The 18690-nt window shown below is 37.0% G+C and overlaps 1 protein-coding gene across 4 annotated transcripts in view; it reads right to left on the bottom strand.

Annotated features, from left to right (window-relative positions):
- Positions 1 to 2121: 2121 nt before the first annotated feature.
- LOC129443204 (myomegalin) overlaps positions 2122 to 18690 on the bottom strand; it is a 34382-nt gene continuing 17813 nt past the window's right edge. The window contains exons 20-39 of one of the 4 annotated variants that reach the window (XM_073864482.1): positions 18390 to 18609; positions 18060 to 18176; positions 16890 to 17119; positions 16610 to 16809; positions 16014 to 16249; positions 15850 to 15907; positions 15527 to 15771; positions 13680 to 13817; positions 12846 to 13067; positions 12544 to 12675; positions 10948 to 11137; positions 10723 to 10847; positions 10416 to 10634; positions 10154 to 10255; positions 6916 to 7121; positions 6691 to 6834; positions 6468 to 6606; positions 6322 to 6368; positions 5939 to 5993; positions 2122 to 3493 (exon numbers count right to left, since the gene is read on the bottom strand). In XM_073864482.1, the coding sequence (XP_073720583.1) occupies positions 3402 to 3493; positions 5939 to 5993; positions 6322 to 6368; positions 6468 to 6606; positions 6691 to 6834; positions 6916 to 7121; positions 10154 to 10255; positions 10416 to 10634; positions 10723 to 10847; positions 10948 to 11137; positions 12544 to 12675; positions 12846 to 13067; positions 13680 to 13817; positions 15527 to 15771; positions 15850 to 15907; positions 16014 to 16249; positions 16610 to 16809; positions 16890 to 17119; positions 18060 to 18176; positions 18390 to 18609 (3117 nt within the window). In that variant the 3' untranslated portion in view covers positions 2122 to 3401. The remainder of the gene's footprint in view (positions 3494 to 5938; positions 5994 to 6321; positions 6369 to 6467; positions 6607 to 6690; positions 6835 to 6915; positions 7122 to 10153; positions 10256 to 10415; positions 10635 to 10722; positions 10848 to 10947; positions 11138 to 12543; positions 12676 to 12845; positions 13068 to 13679; positions 13818 to 15526; positions 15772 to 15849; positions 15908 to 16013; positions 16250 to 16609; positions 16810 to 16889; positions 17120 to 18059; positions 18177 to 18389; positions 18610 to 18690) is intronic. The other 3 variants (XM_073864485.1, XM_073864484.1, XM_073864483.1) reach the window with 3 other exon arrangements.

The following is an 18690-nucleotide window of genomic DNA, read 5'->3' as shown; positions in this document are numbered from 1 at the left end:
TAACTATGATTTTAAAAATCTTTTAATTTGAAGGTGTATTGTTAAATGCACGAAATTACGTTTGTTGAAAAAACTATACCTGTGCCACACAAATTAATTTCTGTTATTAGAAAACTAAAATTTTATTTTAAAATATTATTTTTTAAATAGATGACTTGCATTGAATATTTAAGAAAAATCTGTCAATAAGAGCCCAGATTAAATATGAAGTCCTTCAATATTCTTTAACATTCAGTCTAAAGTAAAACTTCAAGAAGCTTCTTGATAAAATGACACGAGTATGGTTTTGCAATTTCTAGGTAAAGGGTGACTGCACTTCAGATGATAAAATATAACAGAGAATTGATTTATTTTGGATGCTTTCAGTCTCCAACATAATTCCCACAGTTGCATTTGTGTTATGCCATAGTTTGGACGAGTTTATTATTATTCTGTTATGTGGAAAAATATATAAATAAAGAATGAGTGAGTGTGTCCAAACCTTTGGCCTATACTGTACAAATAAAATGAATCTTTAGTACGTCTTAAGATAAATTTAAGAACATTTAAGTGTATTCAAGTGTACTATTTTGAGGCACCATTGAATCGAATGCACTAAAACTCTGTTGTATTACTGGTAGTATACCAGATAGCAAGCTAACATTGAAACAATGCCAACAAATAGTTGATTTGTCAGTTTAACTCCCATTGAATCAATATCATGTTTGCACCCCATTAATATTGAAAAAATATTGAAATGCAACAAACCACCGTTATGGTGATCAATATTTGCTTTAAAGGGACACAAGGCAGCATTTTTATGTTAATAAATCATCTTCGTAAGTCGGTATATGGTTAAATGACTCATTACATGACGAATGAAGACTCTCTCGCCCGCCCCTACCGTCTGTAGGAAGAATACCCCACTTGCAAGTTCGCTGTATCCGACCCGGTGTCCTTCAGTCTCGTAAAGTCTCAGATATAGAAAGCATTTACTCCCAGACGCTAGGGGGAGCTAGTAGAGAAATAATACTCAGACTTGCCTTGTGTCCCTTTAATTAAGCTCTTGACTTTCACTTAGTCAAATCTTTCTTTTTTCATTGTTTGTATGTGTTTAAGTAGAAAGACAACTTTGAAATGGTTTCAAAGTTAAGTTAAAATTGGTTGCTTTTTATGAAGATGTCAAGATGGGTATGAAGCTCCTTATGATGAGGTTGATTGTTTTTTGACTGTTATAATTGTTCTGGTTTTTGCACTGGGACAAGGTAAACCAAAAGCATTACTGACACATTCAGACATCATCACTCATTCTGAAAATCTCAATAATGGTGACAATCATCAAACTAATTCAGATAGAATAATTAACTGGTATGCATGCTGCTATATTGCCAAAAACCTGCAGCAATCGGACAAGCAAAAGTAAGTATGTCTGCTCTTACTTTTGGCAGTGGCACTTTTCCACGTCAAAGACAGTTTTTGTAAATATGGACTTTGCCGTAAATTTTTGCGTACGCACACTTTACGATCAAATCCGTGTGTACTGACGCTTTATAAATGAGGCCCCTGACCTTGCTGAACTAGCGCTAAAATATTATTACATTTTTTTACACGTTATGAACCCAGCACACAAGAAATATATTTTAGGAGAATATACAATGATGAAATTACTTGATCATAATAGATCTTAGTTTTCTTTGGCTTTTGAAGCAGTGTTTTAAAATACACCTGCTATTGCAAAGAAAACTTAACATTAAAAACAAGAGTCAAGGTCCCAGCTAAAGCAAACACTGATCACCACAATGGTGGTTTGTTAATATATCAATATTTTTCAGTATTAATTGAGGGTGCAAACGTGATATTAATTCAATAGGATTAACATTGACAAATCAACAATTTTAACATTGTTTCAATGGTTGCTTGCTAACTGGGACTCATTTCAAGTGCACTGAATTACTACTGAAGTAGAAGTATACTTTAAATGAGTACATTTTAGTGTATAACTTTTACACTATTTAGCAGAAAAATAACAATTGTACTAAAAATGTACTTGTTGGTTTGAAGTATATATATTGAAGTATATTTTTAGTATTCAAGTATACTTTTTTACCTGAGCTTACACACAAAATGAAAACCATGAATGCGTTTCAGTTGTTTATTCATGTTTTAATTTCAAAATGCAGATTTCAGCTTCAGACACAGAGTTGTTTTGTCTCATGTGTCGGCACATTTTATTACATTACACAGTCATATATAACTATACCAACAACGGAGCATTTAAGCATTATATACATACTATACATTCTAGTTTCAGAACCGACATGACCTTTATAGTATTTTCCCCTGTTTTAGCTTTGGCCTTTCTCCATTCAGTAAGATAATACTTTTAAAACCATTTGGCAAATTACGAATGCTATGGCACAGGCACAAGGCCTAAATTTGTTATTGCATTTCTCACTGAAGAGTTTTTGCTTGCGTAGATGGCTGGTGAAAGGCAAAACAGAATCACTAGGAATGACACTTGCAAGCTTTAGGTTTTCAAGGCAACTCCATAATGTTTCAGGCAAATACTACAATTAATACTTGGATTGATGCATTCAGTACAATCAGCAGTCAATGTGTCAAATGGCTATTGCACAGTTTCCCATGTTTTAAAAACCTGCTATATCGCATGAATATGTGAACCACGAAACTAATACAACAATCGCATAACGTATGTACATTATCTGTGTAAGCAGTAACGTTACACAGCATGAATCGAACACATCTTGGCTATGATTGGCTAGACTGTTTTGTTTGACCAACATCTTGCCAAAGTTTGTCATCTTAATAAGAAATGCAGAGATTTGAATAAGGGTTGCCATTTACATTCATTAATGGCCACTTACATTTCTAATGATTTCAATCCAGTTATTCACTTAAGGCGGCATGCATATACAATGGCCAATACACCTGAAGGTTATTTTCAGCAATCTAACAAAGTTGATAATATGATGTTAGTGTTTATCATGTTTATCATTACATTGACACCTTGAGCATTGTCACTGTTAAGGCAAAATGTAAAAAAACTAAATCCAAAATTTGGCACGTTCCGGTGAAGCTCACCTCACGAAATCTGACGCTAGTTTAGTTTTATAACTTTTATTATGACATGCAAATACTACACATACCATTTCAGTCAATAGCATTGAATGATGCCAACTACACTAATCCTTATAACAAGCGTGCGAAAGCAGAACGTCATTTATCAGAAACAGAACTCAAAAGCTTTTGCTTTAACTGTGCCTGTCCTTTTGTTTTTGCATGAATCCCCTCAGATACTGGAGGGAATTTAGCGGCAGTCTGTGAGATCAGGGACAGAGAAGTCACGATGAAGGAGGTGAGGCTGCTGGTTTACCGTGAAACAGCATCCCTGCTGCACTTCTTCACAGGCGGCGGTGATTGGCTGTTGTCATGGTGATCGCAGAACGAGAGTGGGTCACATGACCCCGATCAGAATGTCCTGTGAGGATTTTTCCTGCGTGAAATAAGCATGATTAAAATCAATATTTTTTTATTATTTATATAAAGTCAATACTACCTTAACAGCCAGCCAGACTAAAATGATTTATTTAATTGCATTCACACGCATTAGCTGTGTTTACATGCACAAAATTTTGTCAATCTGAATGAATTTAATCAGATTGCAGGTCATGACAATACAGTTTACATGCACCTTAAACTGATTAAAATATATACATTCTATATAATCCGAACCAAACGTCTGCGCAAGCGTACAGCCAGGGTTGCCAGATTCGCGTATCAAAACCAGCCCAATGGACATTCAAAACTAGCCCAACAACATTCCAATGACTACTCACAACCCAAATACCAATAACTAATAAACAAAATCCTTTCATCTTTAACCCGCAGAACAAAATCAACTTGCTGAAACAGTTGAAAAGTAGCCCAAATCTGAAGTCTGCAAAAAGCAAAGGACTTGGCAACGCACAGCATCTCTTTTTGTGTTCAAGCTTTATCTCTGGATTTAATCCGAAAATGTGAACCCGATCACAATTCTTCTGCGCATGTGCAGAAGGTATTTTTGTATCTTACTGAGTAAATACTACAATTCGCGTGTTTACATGCGTACTTTTCTTCTGATTATTGGATCACAGATCAGATTACATCACCCCCTTCAATACGTTCCAAATTGGCATCCGATCGACCTCAATCATATTGATTAAGGTGTTTGAAGACTTTTTAATCCGATAGAGCCATCAACAAACGGGTTATTTGGTTGCATGTAAACATACCTATAGTGACTTGATATGTGCTCCTGTAAAGCTCATTGCTTAAGCATTGCGTTAGCAGCACAAATCTCATGGGTTCGAGCTCACACATGCTGATAACTTGTAATGTACTATAAGTCACTTTGGATAAAAGTGCCTGCCAAATGCATACATGTAAGTGTTAATTAGTTAGTTTAAGTTTATAAGTAATAAATAAGTTTATCTTAAATGAATTCAGATGATTTCTCTGTTAGTGCTTATGTGATATGCAGAATGATAGTAAGCAGCATGTGTGTAAAAGTGCATAATAGTTAAAGGTCTGAAGGTTTAGAGTCATGAGATTATAAATAAACTTAAACAACTGCAGCATTTAGTGTTTTCAGTCGAATATCCTTAAATCATCGGAAATGTTTGCATTTGTTAAGCAATTGTATTATAAGAAAAAACTTTGTATAGTCAACTGGTCAACACCTTGAAACCTCCTTAAGGTTAGGATGAACTCTGTACTGTACACTCACACGAAATAACACCCTGTCTGTGAAATCCAAGTCTTGATAATCTAATGACTAAATTTTTAGCATCATAGTTTGAATTCAATCTTTGACATGATATTACTCAGTCAATATTAAAACTATCAAGTTAATAATGTCACAGAATGTTCTTTGCTTTATGATTTTATGTAGAAAACAAAGTATTATGTAAATCACACCGATTTAGCAGAAAAACATTTTCAAATATAATTTTAAATTTATTTCAAAATATACAAAAATGGCCAAAAATATATGTGCTAAAATATATTAAGAAATATGTTTTGGCCATTTTTTTATATTTTAATATATATATTTTTAAAAGAAATATATTTTAAAGCATTTATATTATTGCATTGGAAGAAAAACTTTATATGTTACATACTTGCAAACATTAAATTTAAACTGCAAAAATATTTTATACAAACTTTATATTTTGTCTGTGTGTGTGTGTATATATTATATATATATATATATATATATATATATATATATATATATATATATATATATATATATATATATATATATATATATATATATATATATATATATATATATATATACTACTTGACATTTGAAGTGGATCAAAAATTCTCCTCATATTTGTCCTAAGACAAGAACAGGTATTGGTTTTAGGACAACTTTTAGGAAAGGCTTTGAACCACTTCAAATGTTGAATATATACAATATATTTTTTGCTCTACAGTTTGTAAAAATTAGAAATGTATTTGTTGCCCCTGAAATACATTTTGAAATATAATATTTGAAGATTAAAACTAAATATATTTTCAAATTTAAAAAGCTTTACATTCTACAAAATGTATTTAGCATTTATTTAAAACATATTTTTAGCCAGAGAAATTTATTTTTTGCCATAAATAAATGACTTTACCTGGGTTTACACAGACTGGGTCATATATAACAAAAACTCAATAGGAACTTAAGATCTATACGGTAAGAACCTCAACAAAACCACTATAAATACAGATATAAAAGTGGGCATGTGTTTAAACAGTCTTCCTGTATTCATTCACCCTTATCATAACCATGTCAAAACAATTATACAACAATTTAATCCATCCCATAATAATGTAACCTGATAGTCTCATAAGCAGCATGAGCTAAGCACAGATATGCACATGGCACAAGACAGCATGTTACCATGGCAATGAGAGGAAGAGGAGGAGCTTAGAGAGGAGATCCTGAGCTCATTCTTCTAAAAACATTCAGAGAAAAAAATCAACACACAAAAATCAAAGACAAATACAAACTGATATCATCAATGAATCCTCCATTCATATAATGACACCAGCTCATCTTTAAAAGCCCATATATGTGAAATCCCTGAAATATACACACGCACCCTCTCTGTGAAATTTAGGCTTAAGTCTCATAATCTAAAGAGGAGTTTGATTTTAATCTTTGACATGACCTTTCTCAGTCAATATTTAAGATATATAACATTAAATCACAAAGAAATGACTGTAACTGGGTTTACAGCGACATATACTGGTGAAGCACTAGCTGACAGAGATTCATCTCACCTCAAGGTTGGCTCTGGCTTTTTTCAACACATCTCGAGTCCTGGACACTACAAAACAAATGCATCATTAAAGCTTAAACACCCAAAACCTACAATATAACTACAAAGATGAACTGGATTGATCTCGGTCTAGAAACTCAAACTCACACTGGTTAACAATAAATGTCTCCATGCTTTCTTTAGTGCGGTTGGTACTCCGCAAACGCTGGACGGTTCCCTGCAGAACTTCCTCCTGTTCAGCGATCCTCAGATGTAATGACTGGATCTCGCTGCGCATGGTCTGTTCCTGTGTCAAACCACATTTACATTTCATTTTGCTTTTAATGTTTAGTGAATGTGGCAATCATTTAAAAAAGTTTGAGCTTCGAACCTTCTGGATGAGATGGGCGGGGCCATCACCGCTTGGTAGCGCCGCCCGCCAGAACATCTTGAGTAAAGATGTGGCCTCGTCCAGAATCTGACGTAAAGTCTTGGTGTCTGAGAGCAGCGTCTTCACTGTGTTGTATTCCAGTGCCTTAAAGAGACACAGAACATGTAAAATATCTGCTGTTTGTTCAGAGCGCTTCATTCATCAGAGGCCGTTCATCAGCATCACCTTCCCAGTGTTGATCTCCAGCAGTGCACTGTTAAGACAGGACTGTAGCGCTGCCTCCATCCGCCGTGTCAGACCGCTTCCCTCCAACACCTGCTGCCGCAGCGCACTGTAGTCGTCCACGTGCCCGATCGCGTGACGCCCATTACGGTTGGCGAACGAGCCGTCCGGAGCTTCTCCTTCCAGATCGCTGTGAGGTTCCAGAGAATCTGAGGGAAAGATTCAATTTCATGTTGTCACAGCTGTAAACGTCATCAAACAACATCACCAACAGCTGATTCACAGGTTAGAATGATTAAAAACTCCAAATAAAGTTTTTAAAATATCCAAAAGACAGACAGGATTTTCTGCTCCCTGCGCAAAAGCTGCCGTCTCTCTTAACTTTCAAATAGCTCTACAACCTGAATGGATGCTCGTGATTGTGTTAGGGGTGGGGCCATGCATGGTGGCTCCAGTGCATCATCGAGCCACCGCTTTAGCCCCGCCCAAATTATCCTGAACACAGAAATCTGGAAAAGCTGTTTTGACTCCCAATTTGAGTACTACATAGTTGAGTCTGTAACGTGTTTTAGCAATACATTTCTAACATTTATAATGTGTTTACAATTAATTCTCTGAAATGACTTTACATGGATTTTAACAAGTCTTGTTGAAGTCAAGTCGCCTTTATTTTTTATTACACCAATCTTGATTTTACATGGTCAATTTCAATGATTGATTCCTTACAATTTGGATGATTTATTTTGAATGCTTGTTAACGGGTCCAACTGGCCTTAAACAAAAAATAAACTTTCATCCTATCTTTTTATCACCTCTCAAATATGGGTAGGTTTCTTTAAAAATACAAAAATTTGTGCTGAAATAATTGCATTTTTGTGAAGGACTTTTGTTAGAGATCAGAATTTGAACTGTTTTTTAGATCAGTGGATGCTTCAGTGTTTTATAAGTTAGGTAAGAGTGCCACCTAGTGGATAACAGCAGAAATATAGATTGCTGTAAAAACTCATCAATTAAAGGGGACATTTCAGAAGACTTTTTTAAGATGTAAAATAAATATTTGGCTTCCCCAGAGTACATATGTGAAGTTTTAGCTTAAAAGTACATTTAGGTCCCGTACACAATGCATATTAATTCGGTTGTCACTTCACCTTTTAATACTTATTGCTGTTCTGTACACACACACTTTAGTAATTTACGGGACTGACAACCGCATTCTACAACTGAATTAACTCCCGCAAAATGCAGGTAGTGACAACCGCATTTACAAAACTCAGCATAGTGTGTACATAACTGAACTGAACAACTATTAGTTAATAAAGTGTTTAAACGTGCATCATGAACATAACAGGTCTCTTTTGAAAAAGTAAATGCCTATAAGGGGAAAAGTTAACTGTATGCGCGGTGCAGAAAATGAAAGAGGCACGAGCGTTAACTGACTAGTGTTGCCAGATCTTGCACGAAAAAACAGCGAATAAGAAAAATCCAATAATAAATCGAAATAAATCCAAATTCTTTACTTCAAAGATCAAAATATTGTGACCGGAATCTTCACACTTTAATAACACCAAAAACTTGATCGCTTCATGAGCCAAAAGCCATAAACAGTTAAGCGCCAAAACGGAATGCAAGTACAAAAAAAGACGAGGACCTGGCAACGTTACAGACAGCGTGGAGCAGCCTCACAAATGTGTACAATACACAAAGTCAAGCTGGAGGTTTATTGCAAAACATAATGCTGTTTAATTATTTTGGTCAAAGCTGTGAGTGATAAACAAGCAAGACGGCAGAGCGTTGCTATGGTTATCTCTGTGACAATCATCACAATTTTGGGAGTGAGTCTTGTTCTGTACAGACATGAAACGAACATTTAGGGGTTTCACTCCCGCATTTAAATGCGGTTGTCACTCCCGAAAGTTTGCAGTGTGTATGAGGCCATAGATAATTTATTATAACATGTTATAATTGCACTTTGTAGGTGTGAGCAAAAATTTGCTGTTTTTGGGTGTGTCCTTTTAAATGCAAATGAGCTGATCTCTGCACTAAATGGCAGTGCGTGGTTGGATAGTACAGATTAAGGGGTGGTATTATTATAATAAGATCCCCTTCTGACATCACAAGGGGAGCCACAAGTTACTGGGTTGATCTTTTTCACATTTTCTAGGTTGATGGAAGCACTGGGGACCCAATTATATCACTTAAACATGGAAAAAGTCTGAGTTTCATGATATGTCCACTTTAAGAGAAAACGTATCCCTGTCAAAGACAAGATAACTTGTCAATGGTGGGGAAAGAATTAAAGTGTGAAGGTGCTTGTCCCAATATTTTAATCTTTGAGGTAAAGCATTTTAATTTATTTCGGTTTATCTTGGGATTTTTGTTTCTGCAAAGCACATACAGAAGACATTTTCATCTTCTAGGAATGAATTTTTTCAGAAGAGTCTATGATGCGCGTTTAACTCTTTCGCCGCCATTGACGTGATATCTCGTCAATTAAGAGAAAACGCTTCCCCGCCAATGACGAGATTTTCCGTCTTTCCGCAATACCGCTATTATCCAGCACTTCTGCAACTTACACAACCCGGAAGTAGTGCCTCACGTGAAAGAGAAAGAACTCTGTGTATGTTTTAAAGATCGCTCTGCATCGGATCTCTATGAAAAGTCCTTCGCAAAAATTGAATTATCTCAGCTTTTTGCTCAAAATTGGGTGTTTTTGAAGAAACCTACCCATGTTTGAGAGGTGATTACAAGAGAACTAATGAAGGTAGGATGAAACTTTTTTTATGTTTGAAAGCAGAGGGTCTGTTCTTTCATCTGATATATTGTTTGTTTATATATTTAAAGAAGAACATTTTCTGGAAGGCATTAAACTTTTGTGAAAATCATGAAAAATGCTGGCGCTGGCTGGCAACTTTTTTTTAAAAACGCTGGCGGGGAAAGAGTTAAATACTTCGTCAACAACTAGTTGTTCAATTTGAGTTAATTCTGTAGTAGATGTAGTTGTCACTCTTGTAAATGACTGAAGTGTGTGTGTGCACAGAACAAGAATAAGCATTCAAAGGTTAAATGCCAAATGAATTTAGCCGCAGTGTATGAGACCGTTGCATTCTGTAGCAAAGATGCAGGAATTAATTCTGTAGTAAAATGCGGTTGTCACTCTTGTAAAGTACTGAAGTGTAACACTGATCTACATTCATTCATCAGCCTGTTTTAGTGAGAACAGTTATGATATATTTGCACACACCGTTAGTGTTAAGTGTGTTCTCCTCCAGCTCTGAGTATGGTGAATACAGAGGTCCAGCTGGAAACGGACCAACATCTCTGACTGGAGGAGAAGGAGACGGGTCTGTGGAGATCACACACATCCAACATACACACTTCAAAACGTGCAAATCAGACACTTTATTATCAAACTTTATATTTTTAAATACTTTCTCAGACTACAACATGAATCACAGTGTTCACAGCAAGACAGATGAAGAAAAAAGAGCTTGTATGCATGTTACCGTGCAGTAACTGTCTGCGGTAAAGTGCATCTCTCAGCGGGCTGGCAGGAATGATGGGAGACGGACGCTGTTCGATGGACTGATCCAACTGTTTCTGTAGCTGAGAGCGGAGAGCGCTGTTTTCCTGTACGCTGTGCTCCAGCTGGACCCTTAGAGCCCGAATCTCCACTAACAACTCCCGCAATTCCACTGATGGGTACTGCACCTCACACACACACCCTAACCACAAAAATCAAAAGAATGATTCGGATTCATTACAAAAAAACTTAGTTTTCAAGCTGATGATGATGCAATTTCAGTGTATTACCTGCGGGGGCGCTCTTTCTTCCTCCACACACGCGTTCATACAGCTGGAGTTCACATTGTAGAGATCGTAAGAGCTGTCTGCTCTCTGAGAGCTGCTGTTGAAGTAAACTCACTTCATGCTGCAGCCTGCCATAAAACAAAAGAGTTTGACTCATCTCAGTACTCATCCAATCATACTGTTGTGTATAAGCACAGTCTGTATTTCTGTTACGTGTGGTTTTTAGACCTATTGCTTTGCTCCTGAGTGTTTTGTCGCTCCTGTCGCAGCTGTTGTATTTGCTGACTTTGATCACAGTTGTGCGTTTGCAGTCTCCTTAACTCCTCCTTCCATTGCTCCGCCTCTAACTCCGCCTGCTTGAGCCGAGCACGGCCAGAAAGCACAGCCTCACGAAGTTGCTCCACCTCTTCACTGCTCACTTTAATAACAAATTATATTATTAGTTGAATATTTAAACATGAGCCTTAACCTTTAGGTCCATGGAAACCTAAAGGTCCTTTCATTATTCAACAACATTGCTGAGTATGCATTGTGTGAAACCATCAGCTATATGTATGGAAATGCGATATCGAGCATCTATTTACATATATATCTATGGTCTGTGCTGGTGCGATTGAATAGAGGTGTGGACTAATTTGCATATTCATGGTTCCGCATATACTAATTCAGAGTCCTGCAATGGGTACCAGCAGATTCCTGCATAAAAATGTCTAAAACGGGTGGATTGTGACATTTCCAAAATTCACAGGCGGGGATGTGGGCAGATAATTAACTCTGTGCGTGCGGGTCGTAGCGCGAATGAAAACAATTTTTACAATATTTGTATGTCTAAATTACCATTACATGCGCAACATATGACATTTGACCCATCACGTCACCACCACTGGGACAGTGCGCAACCTTTGTTGATGCTTCTCGTAGCCTAGTTGGAGCGAGTGTTGCAGGAGTTGTATAAAGTTTTGCAGTTGATAACCGGAAACTGGGAACATCTTCTCTTAGTAAGCATTTCAAACGAGACTTGTAGGAGCACAGCAGGGGTTGTGTAGGTAGGTTGCATTTTTTTCTTGTTCTTTTTCCAGTAATGGGTATATTTGTGTATAGTTATCAGGTTCCATCGTCTATTTAGGTGCCGATGATGGGCTACTTGAATGCCGCAAAACAAAGTGCACTTTAGCGTACGAGAGATAAAAAATAAAGCACTTTAATTGGAATGATTTTTGCGTGTGTGAATTATGCGTATGCAGGTAACGAGCCAAATATTAATAGATCTGTGCTGGTGCGGATTTAATTTTTATATTATCATGGGTGACGGGTCGGATCTGGTGCTGAACTTTGCGGTACGGGTGGGAGCGGATCTCCAAAAATGGACCCGTGCTGGAATCTGTGCTAATTGAGGCAAGGGTGTAGAGTTACATTAAAGCTGTTTTAAAGCATAAAGAAATTATTATCACAGGAAAAACTTTTCTATATGCTATTATGATGCTCAAAGAATATTTTTTAAAAGATAAAATTATCAACTACAGGGGGACTTTAAATTATGTTTATTTGACTGTTTAGACTATAGGGATTTTACTCCACGTAAGAAGGCTCACATACCTTGCAAGACTTAAATGCCGCACAGAGGTGGTTTAAATGCATCTTGTGAATTTCAATCATAAGAAACAACACGCTTGAATATTTATTACTGATTGATAGGACAGCAACTACAAATTAATTTTTTTCCATAGCACTTTTCATTATGTCTATGGCATGTTGTGTTTCCTTGTTTTTTAGGGACATTCCATAGACGTAATGTTTTTATACATACTGTACACACACACACACCTGTCTCTCGTGCAACTGTGGACAGACGTCCCTCTAACTGTTGTCTCAGTCTCTCATTGGTTCTGATGGAGTCTTCCAGACGCTGACGAAGACAACGAATCTCTCGCAGATGTTCCTCAATCACATCCACACCTGTCAACAACATCACATCTGATGACTTTTATGAGAAACCTTTATGTCTATAAACACAGAGACTTTGACCATCTATGTTACAGAGTTCAACTCAATTAAGTTTAATTTTTGGTTGTTCCTTCTTTTTATCATACACTTAAATGAGCTACACGTGGATGACACACACACACCTGATTGGCTGTTCCCAGTCTGTAAATAATATGATCCATCAAAGCCTTGTATATTTCCCAAGCCCCACAATGCACTGCTGTCCATCAAGTTTGTGTGTGTCTGTAGAGATGGGCCACCACTATGTCCCAGTGCATGATGGGGTACTGGTGATGTATAACTGAAGGAATGAGGGCTGTGCGCTGGGTGCTGATAGCTGTAGAGTGAATGAGGGGCACTGAAAGCTGAAGGACAAAGAAGAAATTTGGTTTAGAGAGATGCGCAGACACTCGACTTGATTTTGCCAAGTGAGAGATGTCCTCAAGTCAACATATTGTGTTGATCCAAGGACAACATTTTTGTAAATAAAACCTAAACCCACCCCAAACCCTAACCATAACTGAACCCTAAAATCCGAGGGACCTGATAAATGAAAAACAAGCACCTAATTCTGGTTGTAAGCTTAAACTTGAAACTCTAAACATATTTTCTGAAATCTCATTGGTTGATTGAAATGTTGTTCCAGGGTCAACATAATGTAAAACCACTTGGCAAATTCAGGAGAGCCACGCACAGACTCTTAATTGAAACGGTCAGTGACCCACATCACAACACCACTGTGTCTTCACAGGCAGCTGCTGTCATTCATGTTTTTCAATATTCAGGGTGAAAATCAAAGACAATCTGTTTAATGACTGTTAAATTAAGCTCTCATAACTAGCAAGTACAATTTATATATAGCTGTGTTTGAGGGCTGGTTATGCAGTAATTTACACACAACACAGGTGTGTGTTAATCAGTCAGGTAAAATAAAAACACACACTATCACACACACATGCTCAAACATGTGTGCTCACTTCTCACTGGTGGCCTGTGACCGTTCACAGTCCTGCCCTCTAGAGCAAGACAGGAGATGGGGTCAGAGGTCAGGTTAGCAGACCAGTACTGGTTTGGGGTCAGGGGCTGGGAACTGGACATGGGTCCGAAAAATAAACCTGTAGATATTACAGCAAACAGTAAGTTTTAACAGAACTTTAAATACTAACACCACCTTCTGAACCTCAATCTGGCTAATTCTGATTTGCACAGGTGGTTTAAAATTAATCCTGTATATTCTAATTCAGGAGTTAGTAATCTGTATCTACAGTAATATGTGTTTTTAGAGAATTTTTAAGACATGACTAACTAATAAAGATTAAAGCTTATTTTAAACCCTGTCCGGTAAAGGAGTTAAAGTTTAAAACATTTGCTAGAGTAAAGATTTTTTACCATAAAGAATTAAAGTTTAAAACTTTTTTACCATAAAGGGTTTAAGTTTAAAAAAAATTATTGTAAAGAGTTAAACCTTTAAAAAAAATTACCATAAAGAGTTAAAGTTTAAAAAAATTACCATAAAGAGTTAAAGTTAAAAGAATACCATAAAGAGTAAAAAAGTAACGTAAAGAGTTAAAGTTTAAAACATTTTTGTTGTAAAGAGTTAAACTTTTAAAAAACATCTTTACCGTAAAGTGTTAAAGTTTGAAACATTTTTGTTGTAAAGAGTTAAACTTTTAAAAAACATCTTTACCGTAAAGTGTTAAAGTTTGAAACATTTTTACTGTAAAGAGTTAAAGTTTTTAAAAAATTACCGTAAGGAGTTTAAAAAAGTACAGTAAAAAGTTAAAGTTTAAAAAAAACGTACCATAAAGAGTTACAGCTTAAAACATTTCCTAGTGTAAAGACTTTTTACCGTAAAGAGTTAAAGTTTACAAAAATTTTACCATAAAGAGTTAAAAACACAGTTAAAAATACTGTAAAGAGTTAAAAGGTAACGTACAGAGTTAAAGTTTAAAACATTTTTACTGTGAAGAGTTAAAAAAGTGACGTAAAGAGATAAAGTTTAAAAAATGTTCTACTGTAAAGATTTTTACTGTAAAGAGTTAAAGTTTAAAACATTTTTATTGTAAAGAGTTAAACTTTAAAAAAAAAATTTACCATAAAGAGATAAAGTTTGAACAATTTTTACTGTAAAGAGTTAAAGTTGAAAAAATGACTGTAAAGGTTTAAAAAAGTACAGTAAAAAGTTAAAGTTAAAAAAAATTACCATAAAGAGTTACAGCTTTAAACATTTCCTAGTGTAAAGATTTTTTACCCTAAAGAGTTAAAGTTTTAAAAAAATACCGTAAAGAATTAAAAAAGTAACGTAAAGAGTTTAATTTTAAAACATTTTCACTGTAAAGAGTTAAAGTTTTTAAAAATGTTACCATAAAGAGTTAAAGTTTAAAAAAACAGTCTAAAGAGTTAAAAAAGTGACGTAAAGAGTTAAAGTTTAAAACATTTGCTAGTGTAAAGTTTTTTTTACCATAACGAGTTAAAGTTTAAAACATTTTTACTGTAAAGAGATAAAGTTTAAAACATTTGCTAGTGTAAAGTTTTTTTACCATAAAGAGTTAAATTTTAAAAAATGTTTAAGTTGCAGAAAAAAATGTGGGTTTGATATAAAGTTCAGTTATATAATATAATATTGTATTGCATTGTTACTCTTTGAAGTTTACAGTGGATGTTAATTATATACATTATAAACAGTATTAATGATTAACTTTATTAATAAGTTACATGAGTTGGCTGTACAGCATTAATTTTGTGTCTATATGCCTTCAAAATAACAAAATATACACAAAGCTGCAGTGTTTGTGTGTTTAAACAGATGTAAAGGTTGCTGTACCTGTATCTTTTTGTCTAGGCTCCACCTCTTCCTGTACAAACTCACTGGTCACATCCATGTCTGAACACAGATCCAGATCCTCATTGGTGGAGACTCTTTCATCAGACACATACGAAGCATGATCTGATTGGTCTGTAGTCTCAGAGGGGGCGTGGCTGCTGCAGGGTGTGTCAGGTCGTCGTCGAAGCTTGGTGTGGAGAGACTCGATGATTTGGTCTTTCTGTTGAAGCTCCTTACTCAACCTGCTGATGTCACAGAGAACATGAAGATCAACTCTTAACAGCCATCAAAATAATGACTCTTATTCAAGAGAAGATGCTCACCTCAATGCTAGAAGTTCATGTCGACGTGCTTTCTCCTCTTGCTGCTCAGAAAGATCACCTGAACAAAAGTGTTGTAATAAATCAGCACACATTCACAGCTGTGAATAAATGATGAATCTGAATGTGTCTGTATAAATCACGTTGTGTGGTGTTTGCATGCTTACATCCGCTGATCTTGCTGCTGACTCTCTGAGCGAGAGAGGAACTCTGTGAAAGCTGCTCTCTAAAGCTTTGACCCATGTAATAATCGATGTCATTGGCACGCAGCAGCTCTTCAAAGCCTTTGGTGGTGTCGCTCAGGTGTTGCGTGAGGATGTGACAGATGCCCCGCCCCTCTCTCATCCTCTGACGCAGATGTGACAGTTCCCTCGCCTGAGCCTGGATCAGTGTGTTGTACTTCCTGTTAAAACAGGAAGTTATTTTTATTATTATTTATTCAAGTCTGAGTTATTCATTAATAATGTTGATATTTGGGATGCTTTTGGGCTAGCTTTGAATGGCCATTGGGCGATTTTGTTATGTGGATCTGGCAACCTCGGCTATGTGCATGTGCGGATTATATCAAATTATACAAATTAGGAATGTTTTTTTTAGTTAAATGTGTGCAAAGTCCCTCCCCCAGAGGATGTCATTCTTTAACGGTTGATGATTGGCTCTTTTTACTCGAAGGCGGGACCGTGTTGACCATTGGGATCTCCCCCATTCATAGCAATAGCAGTGATGCATCTTGTTAATATTAAATATCTTTGCACGGACTCACCCGGGCCAAGTGGCACATTTGCCCTCTTCCGATCGACTCTCCCCGTCCAGTTTCGAGCTTTTCATTTGGGTCTCCAGCAGGGCCACACGACTCACCAGCTCCTGAAGCTCTTTACTGGGCTTCATCGGCCCGTCAGACTGCCATCCTTCATCTTCATCTACAGCACTGACAACAGTTGAGGCCTGAAACTCCCAGTTCACCTGCCGGATTAATTAACATAATATTACAAAATATATCTGGTGGACAAAACCCTTTTAATGTTTATTTCACGCAAGATTACCTTACGTGGCGTGCGCTCCAGACTTGATGCATAGTCTGAGGTCGACGAGAGCGAGCGCACGCGCAGTTGAAGGCTGCGGATGACTTTGTGGCAGCGAGAGAGCTGTGCACGCAGGTCCTGCACCAAACACTTCAGAGAAGCGGGGTCATCATCCATCGAAGTACCATGCCAACCACGCCGTCTGCTCCCCACACCCGAAAGTGAGATGCACATCTCAGACTCATCCAGTTCTGCCGGAGAAAAAATGAAGTGCAGATACAGTACAGATGATGCAGATGCACGTTTGATGTTTGCAGCAGATATATTACTGTAGCACTGTATTTTGTTGTCGCTTCGTCAATTAAAAGAAAACACTTCCCTGCCAATGACGAGTTTTTATGGCAATTCATACTTCAGCTTTTATCCACTAGGTGGTGCTCTTACACAACTTATAAAAAAACACTTATGCTGCATTCAGACCAGCTGCGCTAGAAGGCGTCAAGCGCGAGTGATTTCAATGTTAAGTCAATGTAAAGATGCGTTGACGCGCGTCTGGAGGTCTCGTGGGCGTGAATGAGGCGTTTAGTGCAATTGAAAAATGTAACTTTTTGCGGAAAAACGCGCCACGTTAACCAATCAGGAGCTTGCTCTAGTAGTGACGTGATTACAGGAAGCTAGCAGAGTCACAGAACCCCCTCCCATGACGAGAATGTCCGTGTGAATGTCTCGATGACTAGAATTTCACGCACGGCTTTCACACGTGAATGAAGCCAGTAAACTCAAAATGTTCAAGCGGCAAACTAGATGCAGTAGATGCAAATTTGACGCCTCAAACGCGGCTTGTGTGAACCCACGGTTAAGGATCCACTGATCCAAAAACAGTAAAAACTCTGTGTATGTTTTGATCATAGCTCTGTATCTTTACTAAAACGCAATTATCTCAACATTTTGTTCAAAATGTGGTATTTTTGAAGAAATCTTCCCATATTTGAGACATGATAAAAGACAACAAATGAAGGGGATCTGTTCTCTCATTTGATATATTGTATGTTTATACTGTATATTTAAATTAGAAAAAATGTTTTGGAAAGCATTAAACTTTTGTGAAAATCACAAAAAATCCTGGTGCTCCCTGGCAACTTTTTTTTTTAAAAAGCTGGCGGGGAAAGAGTTAATATGTGTGTTATTTACCTGGGCTGCTGGTGTTTTCTCTCTCAGCTTCATTCTCACTTCGACCACTCGTCTCATAACCCAAATCTTGAAGATCCACCTGAACCTGTTTACTGTCCCTCTGAACGGCACTTTCCGCTGAAACACAGACATGTTTGTTGTAAAGGACTGTCAATCATTTCAATAAAAATAGTGAATAAGCATTTGAAGTGGACCTTACTGTATAAAAAATGTATTCATGTTTTACTTTAAATCTGTCCATAGATTTGTGTGAGTAGTAGTTTTAGATGATCTGACATGATACCCTTCATCTATCATGTTAAATGATTAAATGTTGGTGTGTGTTCTCACTCAGGAGTTCCCTGTAGTCTTTCAGTTGTTCATTGAGCGCATGAACCGTCGCCTCAGACACCATCAGTCTCTCCTGTAGATCACGACTCTCCTGACGACTCACGGCGAGGTCACTACGAAGATGTTCAGCCTGCTCCCGAAGCCCCGCCTCCACGTGCTGCCAGAACCCATTGGCTCCACCTCCAGCACCTGAATCCGTGCAGTCCCCCTCGACCTCATCCTGATTAACAAATACAAAGACGCTGAATATTCATTTACACTGATGCTTTGGGTGTATCACATCTATTGTGAATATAAACAC

This window comes from Misgurnus anguillicaudatus, unplaced genomic scaffold (assembly GCF_027580225.2).
Source record: "Misgurnus anguillicaudatus unplaced genomic scaffold, ASM2758022v2 HiC_scaffold_26, whole genome shotgun sequence".
NCBI lineage: Eukaryota > Metazoa > Chordata > Actinopteri > Cypriniformes > Cobitidae > Misgurnus > Misgurnus anguillicaudatus.
This window is presented reverse-complemented; position numbering and strand designations above follow the sequence as displayed.